Source organism: Typopeltis vanoorti, chromosome 2 (genome assembly GCF_054136105.1).
Source record: "Typopeltis vanoorti isolate ZY-2024b chromosome 2, IOZ_Tvanoo_1.0, whole genome shotgun sequence".
NCBI classification, from domain to species: Eukaryota; Metazoa; Arthropoda; class Arachnida; order Uropygi; family Thelyphonidae; genus Typopeltis; species Typopeltis vanoorti.
Window position 1 is genome coordinate 47,396,915 of NC_143550.1, and position 24,311 is coordinate 47,421,225.

Here is a 24,311-nt window from a genome sequence, read left to right on the forward strand (position 1 = left end):
AATTTTCCTCCAAATCAGTCTGTTCAAGACTCCAACATTATCAGATCTTATATTTCTATCGTCTAAGGCACTGTGTACCGTATCAATTCACCTATATCTTGGTCTTCCTATGGGTCATTTTCCTGCCAACCTTGCAGAGAATACTTGTTTTGCTAATTTTTTCTCACCCATTCATAATGTGATCCATATAGATAATGAATAACAGAGGGGCTAATGTACATCCTTGTCTCACACCAGATTTAACATTAAACCATATTCCTGTACTTCCTTCAATTCTAACTGCTGATTTACAACTCAAATAAATACTATGGCTACTCCTTAGTCTTTAAAATACGAGGCTAATCTTCTTGAATGGCAGTCAGTCTCAAGTAGAGTAATGTGGGCAAATATGAGAATGGGGAACTGGACAATGAGACTTATTTGTGCCTATGGTCCCACAGAAGGTTCTACTAAGGTAGAAGTGGAGGAATTTTTTGAGGCTTTAGAAAAAGCAACTGACACAATGAAAAAGGAAAAGTTGGTCCTTGTCGGGGATCTAAATAGCAGAGTAGGAAATTATTATCAGACATACAAAAATATTTTGGGAAAATTTGGAGAAAAGAGCAAAGCTAATGATAATGGCAAATATCTGTTGGATTTCTACTCAGGACATGGACTGGTTATTACTAACACCATGTTCCAACATAAAAATGTGCACAAATTCACATGGAGAGAAGAGGCAAGGAATAAGAAAAGTCTCACTGACTATGTTATTGTTAATAGTGATGTTTTCTCCCTGGTGCAGAACACCAGAGTGTACAGAGGATTTGAAATTGGAAGTGATCACTATTTAGTCTTGAGCAGGATAAAATTGAATTTCATATTGAAAAGAAGAACATGGAACAAAGTTTTAAAGCGAATAAAAGTTGAGCAGCTCTCAGATGTGAACTGTAGACTAAAATACACAAAGATTATTGAAGAAAAAATGAAAGAGTTTGAGAATAGGAATCAAACCTTGGAGATTCAGTGGCAAGCCTTGAAGAAAGCAGTGATTGATTCAGCTAGAGAGGCATGTGGTGAGGTTGTCTGCAGGGATAGAAAAATTAGAACTCCATGGTGGACACAGGAAGTTAAAGAGGCAGTGAAGGAAAAGAAGAAATCATATCAAAAGTTCCTGGCAAATAAGTCAGCTTGTGCTCTTAGAGAATACAGAGACAAAAGCAAGAATGCTAAACATTGTGTAAAACTAACTAAACAAAAGTCATTGGAGGACTTTGGCAAGAATATAGAAAATAAATATCAAGAAGGTGACAAAATATTCTGGAGTTTGTTGAAGAAGCTTAGGAATGGAGGAAAGAGTGCTGTAAAAGGAATCAGAAATGACAAAAGTGACATGAAAATGGGAGAGAAAGATATCCTTGAAGTATGGAGTAATTACTTTGAAAAACTGCTAAATGAAACAAGCAGTGATGACAGCACAGTGGTAAAAAACACTGACCAGGCATGCATTCAGGAATACATATCCATACTTGAATTAGAAAAAGCCATCAAAGGCTTGAAATGTGGAAAGGCAGCAGGAGTAGATGATATTCGACCAGAAATGCTGAAGTATGGTGGTATTACAGAAGAGTATTACAGTGGCTGCACTGCATAGTTCAGAAAGCCTGGACAGAGGGGTGAATTCCCGATGATTGGAGTAGAGCTGTCATAGTACTCATATATAAAAAGGGAAATAAAACTGAATGTGAGAATTACAGAGGTATTTCCCTACTGAGTGTTCCTGGCAAGAATAGTTGAGAAGGATTGTGGAAGAAAAACTTGGTGAAAAACAAGCTGGATTCAGGCCAAATAGAGGCTGTCAGGATCAGATCTTCACTTTACGACAAACAGTCGAGAAAGCATGGGAATATAACAAAGATCTGTATTTAAGTTTTGTCGATTTGGAAAAGGCATATGACAAGGTGCCAAGAGAGAAGCTATTCAATATGCTACAGTCACTTTACGACAAATAGTTGAGAAAGCATGGGAATATAACAAAGATCTGTATTTAAGTTTTGTCGATTTGGAAAAGGCATATGACAAGGTGCCAAAAGAGAAGCTATTCAATATGCTACAGTTATATGGTGTCAATGGGGCATTATATCAAACAATACTTAGTCTTTATTTGAGTTGTAAGTCGGCAGTTAGAATTGAAGGAAGTACAGGAAGATGGTTTAATGTTAAATTTGGTGTGAGACAAGGATGTACATTATCCACTCTGTTATTCATTATCTATATGGATCACATTATGAAGGAAAGTGGCATTAAACATGATATCAAAATTGGAGATGTTAATGTCAGCTCTTTGCTTTATGCGGATGATGTTATACTTCTAAATAAATCTGCTGAAAGTCTGCAAGATTCTCTGACTAAATTGAATAACTGTTGTAATAGATATGGTATGAAGGTCAGCAATAAAAAGACAAAGACAATGAAAATAGGCAGAATCACTGAAAATGTCAACTGTGTTGTGAATGGAGAACTTGAAATGTGGAATGGGTAAAACATTTCAGCTACTTAGGCACAATTTTTAGTGAAGATGGTAAATTAAATATAGAAATAGACAACAGAATCAGCAAAGCTGGTATGGTAGGAAGTCAATTGAATAAATTCATATGGAATAAGAGAGAAATTAGTCGGAATACTAAATTAGCTGTATATAAGACAGTGTTCAAACCAGTTTTAACTTATGGATCTGAGAGCTGGATCAAAAGTAAAACACTTGGCCAAAGACTAGAGACCGCAGATATGAGAGTCCTGAGAAAGATTAGAGGCGTGAACAGATCGCATCGATGGCAATATCATATTAAAAATAAGGATATTAAGAAAGAACTTGACATTATCAGCATCCAGGAATGCATTAGCAGAGCTAATCTCAGGTGGTATGGTTACTTAAACGGAATGGGCGAAGAAAGATTAGCAGAACAAGTGTTCTCTGCCAGGTTGGCAGCAAAATGACCCAGAGGAAGACCAAGATATAGGTGGATTGATATGGTATAAAGAAGTGCCTTAAACGATAGAAATATAAGATCTGATAATGTTGGAGTCTTGACAAGTAACAGACAGATTTGGAGGAAAATTGTATTTGTCGTAGTACTATCATATCTTGTACACCCCTTGAGGGTACATGGCAGGAATTTGATGATGATGATAAAGACTAAGTATTGCTTGATATAATGCCCCATCAACATCATATAACTGTTACGTATTGAATAGCTTCTCTCTCTCTCTTGGCACCTTGTCATATGCCTTTTCCAAATCGACAAAACTTAAATACAGATCTTTGTTGTATTCCCATGCTTTCTTGACTATTTGTCGTAAAGTGAAGATCTGATCCTGACAGCCTCTATTTGGCCTGAATCCAGCTTGTTCTTCACCAAGCTTTTCTTCCACAATTCTTCTCAACCGTTTCTCAAGTATACTTGCATAGATCTTACCAGGAACACTCAGTAGAGAAATACCTCTGTAATTCTCACATTCAGTTTTATTTCCCATTTTATATATGGGTACTATGAGAGCTCTACTCCAATCATCGGGAATTCGTCCCTCTGTCCAGGCTTTCTGAACTATGCAGTGCAGCCACTGTAAGACATTTATACCACCATGCTTCAGCTTTTCTGGTTGAAAACCAAAATACAAAATGATGGTATATTAACATTTCCTGGTATATATCGTCAAGAGTTATACAGAATACTAAAAAATTCCAACACAATTAAGGATTTATTGCTATTTTCCTATCAGAAATTTTCTTCCAACTGGTCTATTACTTATCTCGTCTCCAGTATGATTAGTTTTTATATTCCAGTTCTTTCAAGGCAGATCTAACTGCATCCATTTTGGTTATTTGGGTTTGCCCCCTCCCTCCCCCTCTGTTTCTCTTTAAACACTTGTTTTTATAATGTTTCCTCATTCAATTTATGCAACCACCTTAACTTGATTTAAGCATTATTGGATGCTAAAATGTTCAGTTCTTTGCTAATAGTTAATTTTTAATATGGTTCTGTTTTGCCACTGTAGCCATCTTCATTCCCTTGATTTTTCTTAGAAATTATATACATATAGTCTTCAATCATTCGTCTACAATTTGATTTTTAATCCAACTGCCAGCTCCATATATTAGAAATGGCTTGAACAATGTCTAGTAAACTGCTAGTTTGGTGATATGACTGATTTCTCTCTTGTTCTATATGAATTTATTTAAATGGTCTGCTTTGATTCCTCTATTATCTATTATCATCTACTTCTAACTTCTAACATGCCAGGCCCAATTGCTGGACACAGTCATTAATTAATGTGTTGAACAGAATGAGTAATCCTATGTACTCGATCTATATTGCCTTTTTTTTTTTTTTTTTTTTTTTTTTTTTTTTTTTTTAATTCCACACATGACAGGCCACAAAACCAATAATACAACAGTGATATATGGGGAAAAGTGGTTAAGGAGGAAGATGAAATCTGTTCTTGAACAACATCCCTGAAAAGCTGAGGTTGTATTCATTAGTTATGGGTTGTATTCATTAAAGCAGTATGAGAAAGGCTGTTCCAAAGAACACAGATACAGATAGATGAAATGAAGGAAGAAGATGAAACATTGGTTCGATATGTCTGTAGTTGAACTGTGCTTGTGTTTTTATATGATTATGAGAAAACAGAGTAATGATACTGGCCAGTTCAGTGAAACAACACCAATGAAAGTACCATAAAAAAAGACACTGCAGAAATACAGCACCTATGAGAGAAAAACAGAGAGTTTACCTATAGATGAAATGCCCTATTCTGAATACACTCATGTACTCTTAGGGAGATTTTGGGTATATCACCCAAATATTATTATTATTATTTGACACCTCCAGAGAGTCCAAAGACTCATCGAGGGAGAGTGTGCCAACAGCATCGAACGATTGATCCCCTTCCAACTACTAACCGCGCTCAAACTTACTTAACTGAGCCATTAGTGGCAGAGGCTCTACCAATCGACCAACCATTGCCAGCAAACAATATTCTACGCTTGGTAATATTTGGGATTTATAAATTTTTAGGGGTCAAGCAAGAGCAAAACATTATTCATATTGAAAAATAAGAAGTTGTGGATGTGAAATGCTTATGACAGGATAAGCTAGATGTGAAAATGTTTAATACATCATCAGATATGTTTAGTCAGTTCTTTTGTTTACTTTAAAGTAAGTGGAATACAGAAGTATCTTTTGTGTGTGCGTGTGGAAATGTCTGAACCTTTTGTATTTTTGTATGTGCTCATGCCATATATGGCATGCTCATATTTCTGACGTGTTGAATTGTATTTAAACAGTATTGATGCGAACACAGATTGATAAGAAAATAACTATTTATTAACTTAAAAGCTAATATTTCACTGGTGTTATATCCAGCATCTTCAGAGCACACAAACAAAGTTTGTTACAAATGCGAGACAACCACAATCCGGTGTAACAGTGGGGCTAGTATAACTAATTGCAGCGTGCAACACAAGACTCAAGTCCTAATAAGGTGCCATCTAAGTTTAAAAAAAAAAAAATAGTCCAAAGTTTTGAAAAAAATAAAAATAAATAAAAAATATATATTAATTTGGTCTTAGAATGACTGTCTCCCAAATCTTTGGTAGATTTATACAGCCATACTTGTTATGGTTTGGAGTATGTTTTAAGGCTTCTGTTGATTCCAGGAATAACCTCTCTGACTTGTAGAAGCTTCTGTGCAGCACTTTTGTTTTTTTCCAATTGATCCTGTGTGCTGGGGTATCCAAAGCATGGTCTGCCAGACCCGACTTGCCATAGCGAAAGTGCCGGATATATTTTTTGTGTTCACTGAGGCAGATGTCCACAGTTCTTCCTGTTGTCCGTAGTAGGCTCGATGATATGAACAGGCCATTTGATAGATTTTGTAAGTCTATTTAAGATTTAAATCTTAAATGTTAAATACTTCATAAGATTTAAGAGCACTTCATAGACTCCTGGATGTGATAAAGGAGTGAATCTGTCCTTAGGTGAACGGATGAGAGTTGCCAGTTTCACATAAAGTTTAAATACAGTGCGCAGTTGGTGTTTTTTAAGCACCCTAGATATCTTTTCAGATATGCCTTTAATGTATGGGATGGTGATAGTTTTGTTGTGGTCTTCTGTGGTAGATAGTGGGGATTTCTAGGTAGCATTTAGTATTTTATCTATCTTATGGGGATTATAGCCATTGGTTAGGAAGGTGTGATGCAGGTGAGAAAGTTCAGCAGTGAGAGCAATGTCATTGGAACAGATTGCTCTCGCTCTATGGGTTAGTGTTTTTAAGATACCATATTGTTGAGAGGGGTGATGGTGTGATTGTTTGTAAATATCTCCCTGTACGTGTAGGTTTTCTATAAACAGAAAATGATAAGGAACCTTCTGGAAGACATGTGATCAGAGTGTCCAGGAAGGGCAGGCAGTCATTGGCTTCTAGTTCCATTGTAAAGTGGATTTTAGGGTGCTGGCTATTTAGATGCACTAAAAATGTATTCAATGTGTCTGGACCATGTGGCCAAATAGCAAACACATCATCACTATAGCGTAGCTAGAGACTAGGTTTGAGAGTGCTGTGTTGATAGCTAGCTTTTCCAGATGTTCTATGTAGAAGTTGGCTGGGGGGGAGAGAAAGGGGGGGGATCCCATAGCTGTCCCATCTAATTGTTTGTATATTTTCCCTTTCCATGTAAAATAACCTGCCTGTACTGTGAATATAAATAGCTGAAATATATGTAGGGGAAATTGTGAATTTAGTTAGTTAAGTGTTTCAGTCATTAGTGAATAGTACAATAGTGAATAATGAGGGGATATCAAACTCACCATTACATCTGAACTATTTAAGGTGTGGTTTTCTAAAATACTTTTTAGGTGGGTAGAATTTTTAACAAAAGAGGGAGAATTGTTTGCGCAAGTGGCTAGTAGTTTGGCTAAATGTTCAGCTAGTTTATATGTAGGACTGTTTATACTATCTACAATAGGGCATAAAGGTGTACCTTGTTTGTGAATTTTTGGAGCTCCATATATTCTGGGTGTTTTAATGTGAAAGGATTTGAGTTTGTTGACTGTTTCTTTTGGCCAGGAAGTGATTTTGTTCAATAACATGCACACCTTATTCTTTTGTGAGTTGGTGGGATCTCGATCTATAATTAGATATGTTGACCGGTCTTGGAGAAGTGTGTGCATTTTCCTTTCATATTCTGTTGTATCCATTACTACAGGTGTGTTTCCTTTGTCTGATTTGGTTATTGTAATGTGGTTATTATTGCATAGCTCTTTTAGAGCCATTATTTCTTTATGTGGGATATTATTTTTGGGAGGCTTAGAATGGATTAGGATATTAGCCACGTCTAACCTAATATTATTGGCTGTTGCTGGAGGCAGGTCGTATATTCCACGTTCAACAGAAGCCATTATTTTGGTTTTTAGAACTTCTTTGGGAGTAATGGCAAAATTGTGTCCACGACTTAATGCACTCGTGGCTTCTTTGATTAAGGTTACTGATGATAAGTTCACAATGACGGCATTTACACAAACAATCACACCATCACCCCTCTCAACAATATAGTATCTTAAAAACACTAACCCATAGAACTAGAGCAATCTGTTCCAATGACATTGCTCTCACTGCTGAACTTTCTCACCCACGTCACACCTTCTTAACCAACGGTTATAATCCCCATAAGATAGATAACATACTAAATGCTACCTAGAAATCCCCTCTATCTCCATAGAAGACTACAACAAAACTATCACCATCCCATACATTAAAGGCACCTCTGAAAAGATATCTAGGGTGCTTAACAAACACCAACTGTACACCGTATTTAAACCTTATGTGAAATTAGCAACTCTCATCCATTCACCTAAGGACGAATGCACTCCTTTATCACATCCAGGAGTCTATGAAGTGCCCTGTTCTTGCCATCAAGCCTACTACGGACAGACAGGAAGAACTGTGGACATCCGCCTCAGTGAACACAAAAAATATATCCGACACTTTCGCTATGGCAAGTCGGGTCTGGCAGACCATGCTTTGGATACCCCAGCACACAGGATCAATTTAAAAAAAAACAAAAGTACTGCACAGAAGCTTCTACAAGTCAGAGAGGTTGTTCCTGGAATCAACAGAAGCCTTAAAATATACTCCAAACCTTAACAAGTATGGCTGTATAAATCTACCAAAGATTTGGGAGACAGTCATCCTAAGATCAAATTAATATTTTTTTTTTCAAAACTTTGGACTACTGTTTTTTTTTTTTTTTTTTAAACTTAGATGGCACCTTATTAGTGACTTTAGTCTTGTGTTGCACACTGCAATTACATATACTAGCCCCACTGTTACACCAGATTGTGGTTGTCTCGCATTTGTAACAAACTTTGTTTGTGTGCTCTGAAGATGCTGGATATAATACCAGCGAAATATTAGCTTTTAAGTTAATAAATAGTTATTTTCTAAAAAATAAACGCATCAATACTGTTCAAATACAATTCAACATGTGTGACGAACACATAAACCTATCCACATATTTCTGACATTTAAAGCATTGAAGTTGATTAGAGATGTAGATCCCAACAATATTTCATTTTTACAGATTTTAGAGGCTTAGATGTGTCAAAAAAGTATGAATGCTATTCCTGGTCAGAACCAGACCACCACCATTATCTATTATAGCTACTAGCTCTTGGTCTTTAAGCTATGCACATTTGTCCTCATATGGAAGATTAAAGAGATTCCATTCTGATATAATTCCTCTAGAATAACCAAGTATATTATGAGGTGTTATTATTATTATTAGCATAATTGTGTTCCCTACTGTTCTATGATATTCTAGAGATATCTTTTGGATAAAGAAGGATGGCATCCTCCCTATTCACTAGTTGCATGGATGATGAGAAATGCTGGTACTTTAACATGTACATCAGATATTTTCTGTTTCTTCTTTTTGATATCAGATGATGTATTATCTACATCTGGACTTGGGTAGCACCTTGTGTAGGTCCTAAAAAAATTGAGAATGAAGAATTCATGCTTAAAGAGATTTTGGTTTGGCATTATAGATCCCACCCACGATGGGCCACACATGAATACCCTCCATCTAGCAAGCAATATATGCACTTTGAGGTAGAATGCCAGGGATATTCTGGATGCCATAACAGCACTGTGGCAGGCCTTGAGCATTGTTCCTAAAACATGAAAAGGGAGACTTGCTAAAACATTACCCAAATGATTCTGACATGGCCATCAAGACTTGCCCACAGCAGGGAATGTATACCATACAGCAAACATGGTGGAGACATTGGATATGAATGATGGTGGTCTGGAGAATAGGAAAGGAAACAAAGAATTAGGATATGTAGAGCAAGAATACAGGAAGAAAAATAAAATACAGAAAAACGGGAAGAATGAAAAGGACCAGCAGCATATTAGAAGGCACTCTCCACCATAAAGAGGTAACCTACATGGAGAGGACAATTCAGATAATGATATCTCATTTCAGCCCACCAACTATCTCTCAATGAAATACTCCTTTACTTTATCATCAACCTCTAGTGATAATGACATTAAATGTACTACAGGTTATACAACATTTTATGTGTGGAATTAACACAATAAATGAACATATAAATGAATAAATCAAAGAATATAGAAATAAAAATAATTCGTGTTTTTTTAAATGTTTATCATTATATATATATATAAAGCCCAATGACTTGTTATGACCAAGTCTCCTGGCTTATATAAACCTAATTTTGATACTAGGACATGTTATGACAATTAATCATGTCTCTGTAATTTTTTTTTTTTTTTTTTTTGGTTAATGCATGTATTCTTTAGTTAGTTATATTTCTTTGTTGTTATGCAAGAGGAGAAGATTCTGCCATCTTCATACATAACTGGCTAACTCACCTTCAGTTGAAAATCTTCATAAATGTTTCACATCACAGCAAAAAAATAAATAAATAAATAAAAAATATACTGTATATTTCGAAAAAATATATATATAAAACACAGATGTTCAAGGCTCACACTCTCAAATGTGATGCAATTAAAATCACTGATCATCTGTAGGTATGCCCACAGGCAGGTCAACAGCTCGTTTGAAAAAGGATACAGTCAGGGCTCAACAAATTATGCAAACTCATGCTTGCAATAAAAAAAAAGGTACTCACCCAGAAAGACCTCTCCCATTTTTAGTTATATGGCTGAATAAGTCAACAGAAATTCCAGAACACAATGAATGATGTTGTATCATTGTTTGAGAACATTTCCTTTGTATGAAAACCATTCCAAAAAGGAGAAATCAGTCAATAAATAATATGAATAGGAAAAACAGGAAAAACATTGATTTTTGTTTTTTTTTTTGAAAATATGTCTTATATTAATTTTTGTTACTAGAATGGCCCTTTTATATTATGCATATCCTCATGTTTTCTTAAAGTTAAAAAAAAAAAATTTGTTTAGAAATTTTTTTTTATTAAAATATATTTTATTTTGTCTGCAGCTACTCACCAGCTGACAAATCTACCATTGGGTGAACATATATTGATATCACTATATTGATGTTACTGCTATTCAATGTGCCAAATTATGAAATTATAATTAAATCTGACTTTATATATATATATATATATATATATATGCTAGAGGGACTCTGCCCCACTGGCACCTACGGCGTCCAACCCCCTGAGTTCCGGGCTAGTAGGCTGGTTCTTTATGAACCTCACAATTATTTTTTAAATAATTATTTAATTATTTAAAATCACAAAATGAAATAAAATATTTACTATATAATCAGTCATGGCATGCGCATTATGCTAATTTCAGTAATGAATACTGACACGTACTGTTCTAATGGTCGACAATGAGTTTGATTGCTGTAATCCTGAAATGATATATCATATATATTTTTAAACAAAATAACAAATTGTTATCTCATGAAGGCAAACACATTGTTGGACATTTCAAAACAATGAAGAGACAAAAAACATGACATAAAAACATATCAAATTTCGGCTTATCTTTTTATATTATATAGAGATAGATATATATATATATATATATATATACATGCTGAATTTTACACTGCTTGTTCAAATGAACACAAAATAAATGAATAAAATGTTAAATTTTCAATAAAATAAATAAGAGAGATTCCTACCTTTTTTTACTGTGCCAGGATAGAGGCAGCGATACTGCTGACTCCAATAAGCACAAATTCTTGTTCCTTCCGGTAACTGCTGAATGGAAGTTGGCTTTACTTCTAAAATCTATTATGTATATAAAAAATAACAATAATCACAACAAAAAGAAGTATTTTAATTTATAAAATGAGAACTTATTCATAAAATCAAGATGCAAATAAATGAGTGCCAGCAAAAACACTGTTATGCAGCATATAACATGATTACCAGATTGTTAAAGATTCTATTAATGACAACTTATCTGGAGTTAGCAAAGCCATGTTATATTCTTTTTGTTATGTTGTACCATCATTTTTTATTTTGTACATTATCCCATACACCCCTTGAGGGTACATGGCAGGAATTCGATGATGATGATGATGTTATATTCTCAGAATGGTTGATCTGGCTAAATTTTATAAGGGACTAAGAGATGGGTAGCTCACTTTGGCTATGAGTGCTGATAGAAGATATTTCTTTCCAGGATAGCATTATGGTAATAAAAAAGGAGTGGGAGAAAAAAGAATGGCTTTGTATTGGTTTATTGGTTATCACATGGAGACTGCTTCTGAAGTTTTTGGTTAGTTCACTAAACAGTCCTAATCTAGGTTCTTGATTTTTTTTCTCTTCCTAGCTAGGTTTCTGATAATCCATCCAATAATTCACACTCTACCTAGGCAATTCTTAACAGATCTTGGTATGTGGATGAATGATACAATGCATTTTAGAAATTATGGACTTTACTGAATGATACATTCATTTTAGAAATTATGGACTTTACAACAGTGTTATTATTATTATTATTACCGGTATCACCATGGAGTCAGTAGACTCATCGCAGGAGACCCAAACGAGCAAAACAATGTCTGTCATATCTTTTCTTGAATTCATTTACAGACGAAGAGCTCACAACTAAGTCAGGCAATGAATTCCACTCGTTCCTTTATCTACAGCCCTGTTTATAGTTAGCTCTTAGGGAGAAAGGTTCTGTGGGTAGAATATGTGCCTTCCATATGCTTGTGATTTTTAGACCATCATTATTGTTCAGATTCAGGTGGTTGATAAGAATCTCACAGGCTTCCTTAAATTTGCATTCATACCATGTTTTGGTGTGATGTAAACAACTGGTGCTTTTCCAGTCAATTCTATGTAAAGTGTTCAGAGCATGATCAGAAAGGCCAGCTTCACCATAGTTATTATATTTAATGTGTCTTTTATGTTCCTTTTGTCTGATAGGAATTGTGTGTCCTGTTTCTCCTATATATGGTAGATCACAGGTGCAATAAATATGGTATACTCCAGGGTGGGCCAGCGGAGGGAGTGGGTCTTTGGATGAGTTGAGTAAGCTTTTTTTTGCAGGAGGTTTAAAGGTGGCTTTCAGGTTGTATTTCTGTAGTATTCTGTTTATTTTATCTGATGTACCTTTAATGTAAGGAATGGTTATAGTTTTATTGTAGTCTGGTTTATCTATGTTTTTGTTGAGGTCTTGCAGAGAATTTTGTTAATAGTGTTTTGGCTGTAACCATTTTTTAGAAAAGTATTGCTGATAACTTTAAATTCATCTTTCAGTGCTTGTTCATTGGAGTAGTTCTTCAAAACCCTGTTTTTTTAGAGTATTAATGACACCTAGTTTTTGCGTTGGGTGGTGGTGGTGGTGGTAGGCGTTTATGTGTATATATAGGCCCATATGTGTTGGTTTCCAGTAAGCAGTGAAGGAAAGACTTGTGACAAGTGTATCTAGAAACGGAAGTGTGTTCTGTTTTTCAATCTCAATTTTGAACTGCATGCGTTTGTGTTGTTTGTTTAGGTGGCTAAGGAAAGTATCTAGTGGCCATGGGGCCAGATCATGAAAACATCGTCAAGATATCTAAGCCAGACTTTTGGGTTTTAAAGGAGAGGAATCTAGAGCATGTTGCTTGAAATGTTCCTTATAAAAGTTAGCAATAGTGGGGGATAATGGCAAGCCCATGGCTATGCATTCTTTTTGTAGATAGACAGCGTTTCGCCATACAAAATAACCAGAATAATACATGTGCAAAGAGTGCCGTGTTATCTGTAGGGAATTTGTTCTGTAAAAGAAGGATTGTGTTATTGATTGGGACATTCATAAAGAGGGCAGAAATGTCAAAACTGACTAATAAATCATCTTTCTTTAATGTAATGTCTTTGATTATGTTCATGAAGTGTTGTGGGGAATGACCTACCAACTCCTTGAGTGTTGCCGCTAATTTCTTGGCCAGGTGATAATTCGGGCTGTCTATACCTTCGACTATTGGCTGGAGTGATGCGTTTTGTTTGTGTATCTTTGATAGACCATAAATTCTTGGAGTAGCGAGTGTAGTGCAGAAGTAATTTTTTGACTGTATCTTCGGGCCTTGTTGTAATTGATTTAAGTAGGTTCTCTGTTTTCTTTTTTATTCTATTGGTTGGGTCGTAGTTAACAAGTTGGTATGTACTATTATCCAAGACTAGCAGATTCATGTTTTTCTAAATATGTGGTTTGGTTTAGAATAACGGAGGCACTTCCTTTATCAGCTCTAGTTATTACGATGTTCGGATTTGATTTTAATGATTTCACCGCTTTTAATTTGTGTTTCGTCAAGTTGCTTGTTATTGTTTTCTTATGATTTATATTTAAAATGTTGGCGTTTCTAAACATATTTTATTTGCTATGGCATTTGGGATGAATATTAAGCCTCTTTCAGTATTACAAATAAAATCCAGTTTGTTCATCGATCTGGATGCTACGTCAAAATTTAGACCTTTTCTAAGTAGTGAGAGTTCATCTTTGTTTAAGGCATGGTTGGATAGGTTAACTACGTTACTGTTACCTGCAGACGATTGGTGGTTCCTGTTGTTTCTTGCTTCTGATTGGTTGTTAACGTGCACTGTGGGGAAATTCAAACATGTCAGTTGGTTTTGTCGATCTTTTAGTCTATGAAATTTGGATATGAGATTTTCTTTCTTAGTTTGAAGGAAATGGTTCACTGTGTTGTCCATAATCTTTTCAAGGATAGTCCAAATATCTGCGTTCAAGTAACTTGAAAGTTCAGATTTTACATTTTTATTATTATTATTAGACACTTCCAGGGAATCCAAAGACTCATCGAGGGAAGACACATGCTCTACAGCTCTGTCTCCACCACTGACCGCAACTACACCAATGCAATCTACTGCCGACCACGACTACTACTGATATCTCCCGAGACAATCACAAACATCCATGCCCATGGTGGGATTCGAACCCGCAGCCTTATGGCTGGAGAGCGGATATGCTAACCACTCAGCTAGACAGGCTGGCTGAGTGGTTAGCATATTTTGTATCTGGTTTTGAGTAACAGCCAAGTTTTTTCTAGAAGTGTGGATGTGTTCTCTGAGTAATGCTTTCTCCATGCAGTGGTATATTCGTTGCATCTTTGTTGAGGTAAATTTTCTCTTTAGTTTGATGCAATTCGGAATGATGTTGCTGTCCCTACAATGTTTTAAAAATGCCAGTCGATTGATCAAACCAGAAACACGAATCTTCAACTTACTGTATTGATTGCATCGCTTGTGGGTCAAATCTCCATGAAGTATCAGAATCCTTTCTTTCAGTGTTGCACGGTGATCAGCATTCATTTTTTGAAATTATGGACTTTACAACAACAGTGTTATAAATAACTATTTTAATTTCCCGACGTTTTGACCTTCATATTAAGGTCATCATCTGGAATATATACAGACTATACAAGGACAAGCTGAGTTACATTTCTTGTATATCTGAAATGTAACTCAGATATGTACATACTGAAATATCTGTAATATCGAAAGAGGCTTAAGATTCATCCCAAATACCATAGCAGATAAAATACATTTAGGAACCGCCAACATTTAAAATATAAATTATACGAAAACAATAACAAGCAACTTAAAGAAACACTAATTAACAGTGGTGAAATCATTAAAATCAAATACAAACATCATAATAACTAGAGCCGATAAAGAAAGTGCCACCGTTATTCTAAACCGAACCACATATTTAGAAAAGAAAAAAAAAGTCTACTAGTCTCGGACAATAGTACATACCAACTGGTTAACCATGGCCCAACCAATAGAAGAAAAAAGAAAACAGAAAAACTACTTAAATCAATTACTACATGGCCTGAAGATACAGTAAAAAAAATTATCCGCGCTACGCTTGCTCCCCCCCCCCCCCCCCGAGAATTTATGGTCTACCAAAGATACACAAACAAAACACATCACTCCAGCCGATAGTCGAAGGTATATTTACATTTCTTGTATATCTGTGCATACTGAAATATCTGTAATATCAAAAGAGGCTTGAGATTCATCCCAAATACCATAAGAGATAAAATACGTTTAGGAACCGCCAACATTTTAAATATAAATTATATTTAATTTATATAATTAAATACAATTTAATTATATAAATTTATGGTCTACCAAAGATATACAAACAAAACACACCACTCCAGCCGATAGTCGAAGGTATATTTACATTTCTTGTATAGCTGTGAATACTGAAATATCTGTAATATCAAAAGAGGTTTAAGATTCATCCCAAATACCATAAGATATAAAATACGTTTAGGAACCGCCAACATTTTAAATATAAATTATAAGAAAACAATAACAAACCCGAATTATCACCTAGCCAAGAAATTAGAAGCAACACTCAAAGAGTTGGTAGGTCATTCCCCCTCCTATATCAGAAACACACAACACTTCATAAACATAATCAAAGACATTACATTAAAGAAAGATGATATATTATTCAGTTTTGACGTCTCTACCCTCTTTACGAATGTCCCAATCAATGACACAATCCTTCTTTTACAGAACAAATTCCTTCCAGATATCACTATGCTCTTGGCACATGTATTATTCTGGTTATTTTGTATGGAAAAACACTGTCTACCTACAAAAAGAATGCATAGCCATGGGCTCGCCATTATCCCCCCACTATTGCTAACTTTTATAAGGAACATTTCGAGCGACATGCCTAGATATGGCTTAGATATGTCGACGATGTTTTGAAAACATCGTCGACATATCAAAGGTGGAGTAAGTTCCGATCACTTTCGAAAGTGATCGGATCTTACTCCACCTTTGCAACGAGTTGCCCCAGACCTACACTACATGCAGGCGCAAACTTGACTTTCTTGTCTGTTTGCTTACTTGGGAAAAAGGATTAAAAACCTAGCTTATTAAATTGCTTGGTATCATTAACATAGTATATACCCAAGGTAAAAAACTTTCTACATCTTACTCTCATCCTGAGATTTATATTTAATGAAGTTAAAGCACCTTGCAGCAACTTGTTAGGCAAAATTTATAAGCTCTGTATTACGTTAAACTTGGCATTTTTTAGGTCTGGCTCCCACTGACGAGAACTCAATAAAGGTCGAAACCAGTCTGGGTAATGACCAACTGTCTAAATATCTAGCCAAGATTTTACAACAACACATTCACAACTCGGATAATTATATCAAAAACTCACAACATTTTATTGAAAAATTAAAAAACATCCCTATCTCTGAAGATGATATATTAGCAAGCCTTGACGTCACATCTCTCTTTACAAACATTCCAGTTGTGGAAGTCATCAACATCTTAGACAACTTGTTCCCAAGAAACATCACTACTTTGTTCAATCATTGTTTAACTTCGAACTATTTTGTTTGCCAAAAAACAGTCTACAAACAACTTACTGGATTAGCCATGGGTAGCCCCCTCTCTCCTTCTTGTGCTGACTTATTCATGGAAGCCCTAGAGGATAAAATCTTATCTCAAATAACCCCAAAACCGAAAACTTGGTACAAATATGTAGATGACATCTTTATCATTTGGAATCATACGAAAGAAGAACTAATGGATTATCTCAACCAAATCAATAGTTTCGACCATTCCATCAAATTCACATTAGAAATTGAAAAAGATGAAAAACTTCCATTCCTAGACATCCTAATAAAGAAATAAACCAATAACAGTATCAACCTGTCTGTGTATAGAAAACTTACGAATACTGGACATCCTCCATTTCAACTCATCACATCATAAATCCCAGAAACTTAGCATTATCCATATGCTTAAGAAAAGAGCTATACAGTACACCACAGACCAGGATGACTTACAAAAAGAATTAACTACAATATCCAGAGAGCTATCCTTAAATGGTAATCCTAAAAGATTCTGCAACAAGATTCTCTTTTCGGATATACCACAAAGACAACGTGATGACACTCAATACATCAGTACTATAACTATTCCATTTGTCAGCAGCATTTCCAAAAAATTGGCTATCCTTCTAAAACCACACAATATTAGAGTCGCATTCAAGCCGGTCAATACTATTCGGAAATTTTTAAGATCACCGAAAGACCCTCATCCTTTCTACAAGTACTCTGGAGTATATAATATACCTTGCTCCTGTGGTGTTAGTTACGTTGATCAGACTTCTAGAAAGCTTTGAAACGAGACAGAAGGAGCACATAGGCTATGTTAGAAACAACAGACAAGATATTTCAGGCCTTTCTTCCCACTTTGCCTCTACGAACCATCTTACTGAGTGGGATAAGAGTCATATGCCCTATATAGAAGAAAACTACCATTCCAGAACCTTCAAGGAGGCTGCTATGGTCGCCCGTTCAACAAGAAAATTAAATAAGAATCAAGGGCTAATCCTACAGAAATTTGGAAAACTTTAGTCAGATCACTAAACATCAAAGAAATTAACTTTCACACCAATTACATTATGTCTCGTAACAAATAAATCATGTTCCCGAGACTCGTGCATTGTCTCGCACAATACTAATTTTGTATGAATTAGAACTGTCAGTTAAACACTAGTCTGTTACCCATATCGCTTACCAATTGTATCCTTGAAGATGCCGATAGCAAAAATCGTTGAAACAAGTAGGACGAAAAATTAAAACTCACTTGACTAACATTCATAAAAAGTGTTATAGTTTATTATACGAGTAGTCAAGAAAAGAAAATCACATGATTCTACTTATTTTCATTGTCTTTGATTTTTTTATTGCTGACCTTCATACTATATCTATTACAACAGTTATTCAATTTAGTCAGGGAATCTTGCAGACTTGTAGTGGATTTATTTAAAAGTATAACATCGTCCACATAAAGCAAAGAGCTGACATTAACATCTCCAATTCTGATATCATGTTTAATACCACTTTCCTCCATAATGTGATCCATATAGATAATGAATAACAGAAGCGATAATGTACATCCTTGTCTCACACCAGATTTAACATTAACCCATCTTCCTGTACTTCCTTCAATTCTAACTGCTGGCTTGCAGCTCAAATAAAGACTAAGTATTGCTTGATATAATGCCCTTGACACCATATAACTGTAGCGTATTGAATAGCTTCTCTCTCAGCACCTTGTCATATGCCTTTTCCAGATCGACAAAACTTAAATACAGATCTTTGTTATATTTCCATGCTTTCTCAACTATTTGTCGTAAAGTGAAGATCGGATCCTGACAGTCTCTATTTGCCCTGAATCCAGCTTTACTTCCACAATTCTTCTCAACCCATTTCTCAAGTATACTGGCATAAATCTTGCCCAGAACACTCAGTAGGAAAATACCTCTGGAATTCTCACATCAGTTTTATTTCCCTTTTTATATATATGGGTACTATGAGAGCTCTACTACAATCATCAGGAATTCATCACTCTGTCCAGGCCTTCTGAACTATGCAGTGCAGTCACTGTAAGATTTTTATACAACCATACTTCAGCATTTCTGGTCAAATATCATCTACTCCGCCTTTCCACATTTCAAGCCTTTGATGCCTTTTTCTATTTCAAGTATGGATACGTATTCCTGACTGTATGACTGGTGAATGTTTTTTACCACTGTACTATCACTGCTTGTTTCATTTAGCAATTTTTCGAAGTAATTACTCCATACTTCAAGGATATCTTTTTCTCCCATTTTCATGTCACCTTTATCATCTCTAACTCCTTTTACAGCATTCTTTCCTCCATTTCTAAACTTCTTCAACAATCTCCAGAATATCTTACAACCTTCTTGATATTTAATTTCTATGTTCTTGCCAAAGTCCTCCCATGACTTTTGCTTAGCTAGTTTTACAAAGTGTTTAGCTTTCTTACATTTGTCTCTGTATTCTCTAAGTGCACAAGCTGATTTATTTACCAGGAACTTTTGATATGCTTTTTTCTTTTCCTTCACTGCCTCTTTAACTTCGTGTATCCACCATGGAGTTCTGATTTTTCTATCCTTGCAGACAACCTCACCACATGCCTCTCTGGCTGAAACAATCAGGGTTTTCTTCAAGGTTTGTCACTGAATCTCCATGGTTTGGTTTTTGTTCACAAACTCTTTCATTTTTTCTTCAGTAATGTTTGTGTATCGTCTATAGTCCACATCTGAGATCTGCTCAACTTTTATTCGCTTTAAAACTTTCTTACATGTCATTCTTTTCAATATGAAATTCAATTTTATTCTGCTCAAGACTAAATAGTGATCGCTTCTTCCGATTTCAAATCCTCTGTATACTCTGGTGTCCTGCACCAGAGGAGAAAACATCACTATCAACAATATCATAGTCAACAAGACTGTTCTTATTCCTTGCCTCTTCTCTCCATGTGAATTTGTGCACATTGTTATGTTGGAACATTGTGTTAACAATAAGCAGTCCAAGTCGGGGGTTAATAATAATAATAATAATAATGTCTTGAGCAGAAATCCAACAGGTATTTGCTATTATTATTAACTTTGCTCTTTTCTCCAAATTTTCCCAAAATATTTTCCCACTCTGCTATTTAGATCCCCAACAAGGACCAACTTTCCCTTTTTCATTGTGTAGTAGCTTTCTCTAGAGCCTCAAAAAATTCCTCCAGTTCGAGAAGTGGAGGAATTATCCCACAGAAGGCTCTACTATCTTAGTAGAGCCTTCTGTGGGACCATAGGCACAAATAAGTCTCATTGTCCAGTTCCCCATTCTCATATTTGCCCACATCACTCTCTACATGAGACCACCTGCCATTGAAGAAGATTAGCTTCGTATTTAGTGTTGAATACTATGGCTACCCCTTCTTTTCCTTGATTGTCATTGCCTGAATATAATATTTTGTATTTATTGCTCAGAAAGATCTCACCAGTTTTTGCCTTTTTAGTTTCAGTCACCCCTATTATGTCGATCTGGTACTTATCTAATTCCTCAGCTAGCTCCATTTCTTGCCATTCAGGCTTCTTATGTTGATAGTACCGATCTTTAACTCTCGTGATGTTGAGTTGAGGTGTGCTTTCAGATTTGTTCCAGTAGCTGACTTTTCGCTGTTCGCTCTGGTTCCCTGGAGAAAACAACGAGGGCCTTGTTTAACCAGGCAACACTCCAGCCAGCTTGAAATTTTCGTGTTGTACCATCATTTTGTATATTGGTTAATTTTTAATTTTTAATATTGTATATTTTAATTTTTGTATATTGGTAAATTGCATTCTTATTATCTTAAACAGGTGAATTCATTTAACTACCTAGGATGTATGATCACATATGAAAATGAAAAAGATATAAACGTAAAAATTGCAAAATATTTAAAAATAACAGGTGTAATTAACTCTATATTTAAACCAAACCTAGTTCAAAAACAAACCAGGCTAAAAGTATACAATACATTAGCCCTATTCGCTTCCATACATTAAGGCGGTCTTAATGTATGGAAGCGAAATCTGGACAATAAAACAAAAAGACAAACAAAGATTAACAACAGCAGAAATGAAGTTTATGAGAAAAACTGCAAAGTATACCCTATTTGATCACAAAAGAAATGAAGATATTATGAAAAAATTAAACCAAGAACCAGTAATAGAAAAAATTAAAAAATATAAACATAAATGGATGGAACACGTTCAAAGAATGAAAACAGAAAGACTACCAAAACAAGCCTTAAAGTACAAGCCATTAGGAAAAAGAAAACCAGGACGTCCTCTTAAACGATTCAACGATGACTTCTAAAGCCGGAACAGGCCATGCTAGGCCTAAATCCTTGATACGTATGATGATGATTATCTTAAATCGTAAAGTAAAATGATGGTACGACATGAAAGAATTTCATGCTGACTGGTGTGTGTTGCCCAGTTAAACAAGCTCCCCCCACCCCTCCATTGTTTTTATCAATGAAAAGTCGGCTACTTAAACAATTTCCCAACTCATTGGCACCATCAACATAAGAAGCATCAAAGGAAAAGAAATAGCACTAGCAGAAGCATTGAATAAGTACCAAATTGACATAATAGGTTTTACTGAAACAAAGAATATAAAATCAGGTGAGATTTTGCTAAGCAACAAACAGATGTTATATTCAGGCAATAACAATCAGAGAAAAGAAGTGGCTACAGCATGCAATATCAAGTAGAGTGATGTGAGAAATATCAGAATGGGGGAACTGGACAGCGACATTTATTTGTGCCAATGATTCCACTAAAGGTTCTGCTAAGCAAGAAGTGGAGGAATATTTTGAAACATTAGAGATGGCAGCTGATATAATGAAAAAGGAAAAGTTGTTCCTTGTTTGAGAATTAAACAGCATAGTAGGAAATTATTACCAGACAAAATGAAAAAGATTTCTCAAATTTGTGGAGAAAACAGCAAAGCTGATAATAATAGCAAGTACCTACTGGATTTCTGTTCAGGTCATAGACTAATTATTACTAACATTATGTTCCAACATAAAAATATGCATAACACATGAAGAGAAGATGCAAGAAATAAGAAAAGTCTCATCGACTACGATATTGCTGATAGTGATATTTTCACACTAGTTCAGGACACAAGAATATACATAGTATTTGAAATTAAGAAGTGCTCAGCAGGATAAAACTGAATTTCATACTGAAAAGAAGTGTGTGTGTAATAGTTTTAAAACAAATCAAAGTTGAGCAGCTTTTAGAGATGATCTCTAGACTCAAATACACAAATATTATTCAAGAAAAACAGCGACAAGCAGTGATGGCATGGTGCTAAAAATACTCAACAGGAATGCAATCAGGAATACATGTCAATATCTGAATTAGAAAAGCTATCAAAAAACCTGAAATGTGGAAAGGCAGTTGGAATAGATGATATTCAACCAGAAATGCTCAATGATGTCTACTTCAATTGGCAAATTTAAAGTTTGCCATTATCTGTGCACATGGAATTTTTACTGAAGCAATAGCAAAATTAAACCCTTTGCTTAGAATTTTGATTTCATTCTCTGAAAGTTTATAATCTGACACGGTGATTCACAATGTGAAGAAATTTTCTTGTTATTCTTGCACATAATATCATGGCAAACATCAAATTCACCATCAAAAAGCTTCCATCAGTTGATGCAGATGTTGATTAGAAGCCACTGTTACTTAAAAATGCAAGCCCTCCAAAAAGCAACATCTCCAACAGAAAAAAAGAAGCTCTGAAAAATTTAAAACTAAATCAAAAAATAGTAAATAGTGATAAACTGAAAGAATTGTTATCTGATACGTCAAATTACCTATTGTAAAATTAAAATCAAACCCTACAGTTATGAATTAAAAACAAAACTTTAAGTCTGCTAGAAAGCATTACAAGTTGGTCAACTGAAACTCTCCAAACTAAAAAAATTTTATCTACATACACCAAGACTTTACAGGTCCATAAACCTGGAGTCCTGTTGCACCCCATTGTGAATGGCATAAATTGTCCCACCTATAACACTTGGCATCCAAACTCAACAAATGCATCAGCAAGACACTACCTTACATGAAAAAACTCCACATACTTTAAAACCACTATACAAAACAGTTAAAGGAGAATAATTGCTTAGTAAGCTTTGATGTACTATCCTTTTTACAAATGTTCCAGTAGATTACTTAAATATAAAGAGCCAATAGGCTTCATTTCGGTGATATAAACCTTTATTTAAATTAAGGGGACATTAAATCCCACATTGTTTTAAAACCGAATAAGAAACTCAAAGATTGGAATCAGAGAGTTTCATGCTGAATATAGTATAGTAAACTATAAAAGTATCAGCAACTACTAGCGTGAGCTAATGCACGTAGTCCAAGTACGTAGTACAAACTCGGGCAACTCGTTCAGGTAGATGATACATTAACTCACCTGTCGACCCCCCCCCCCCACCGACATTTGCAAACTCTAAGCACTCCCTTAAATCAGGGTATTTTAGTGGAACAGCCAGCTCTTTAAACAAATTAAAGGTGTAGCAATGGGCTCCCCACTTTCACCACCATTGCAAACTTATACATGGAATTATTTGAATCTTTAGGACTTAATTCGGGCCATCCCTTCCTCAAACCCAAAGTATGGTTGAGGTATATAGATGATGTCTTTGCCATTTGGCCACATGGCCCACAAGCTCTGTAACTATATAACTTTTTACATTTCCTAAAGTGGAAGTGAAAGTGAACTATGTAACTATATAACTATATAACTTTTTACATTTCCTAAAGTGGAAGAAGAAAAAGAAGGAGCTCTAGCCTTCTTGAATACTTTTAGTTACAAGGCAAGCAGATGGGTCTTTCGTATGTTCAGTTTGCCATAAGCCCACATGTATATGCCCACAAATTCCTGATGTGTCAGGAATGTGTTATTAGCATTCTAATCTTAGGTGGTATGGCCACTTAAATGAAATTGGTGAGGAAAGGTTAGCAAAAGAAGTGTTATTTGCTTGAATGACAGGAAAAAGACTGAGAGGAAGACCAAGATCTAGGTGGATTGATATAGTAAGAAGTGTCTTAGAAGACAGAAATATAATATCTAATCATACTGTAGTCTTCACAGGAAACACTATATATTGTCTTTCCTGATTATTATTATTATTACTCTAATGATTAATAAGTTTCAGTAAGGAAATACCGTGAGTAGACATATTACTAACTATTATAATAACGGAATTAACTCACGTCAATTATTCTTTATTCGTAGAATTTTCACCTGAGTATCACAGGCATCATCAGTACAGATACAAGGCTAATTAAACAATAACTGTTATATTCACAAAGCGCCACCTAAGTAGCTAAGGTTAAATTTCCTAACTTTATTTAAATTATTATTATTATTTATTTAT

General features: G+C 35.1%; 1 protein-coding gene across 2 annotated transcripts in view; it reads right to left on the bottom strand.

Annotated features, from left to right (window-relative positions):
• The window catches only part of LOC150108985 (uncharacterized), a 275,662-nt gene that overhangs the window by 92,911 nt on the left and 158,440 nt on the right, over positions 1 to 24,311 (bottom strand). For both annotated transcript variants that reach the window (XM_090411204.1, XM_090411197.1), the window contains one exon: positions 11,189 to 11,297. In XM_090411204.1, the coding sequence (XP_090267330.1) occupies positions 11,189 to 11,297 (109 nt within the window). The remainder of the gene's footprint in view (positions 1 to 11,188; positions 11,298 to 24,311) is intronic.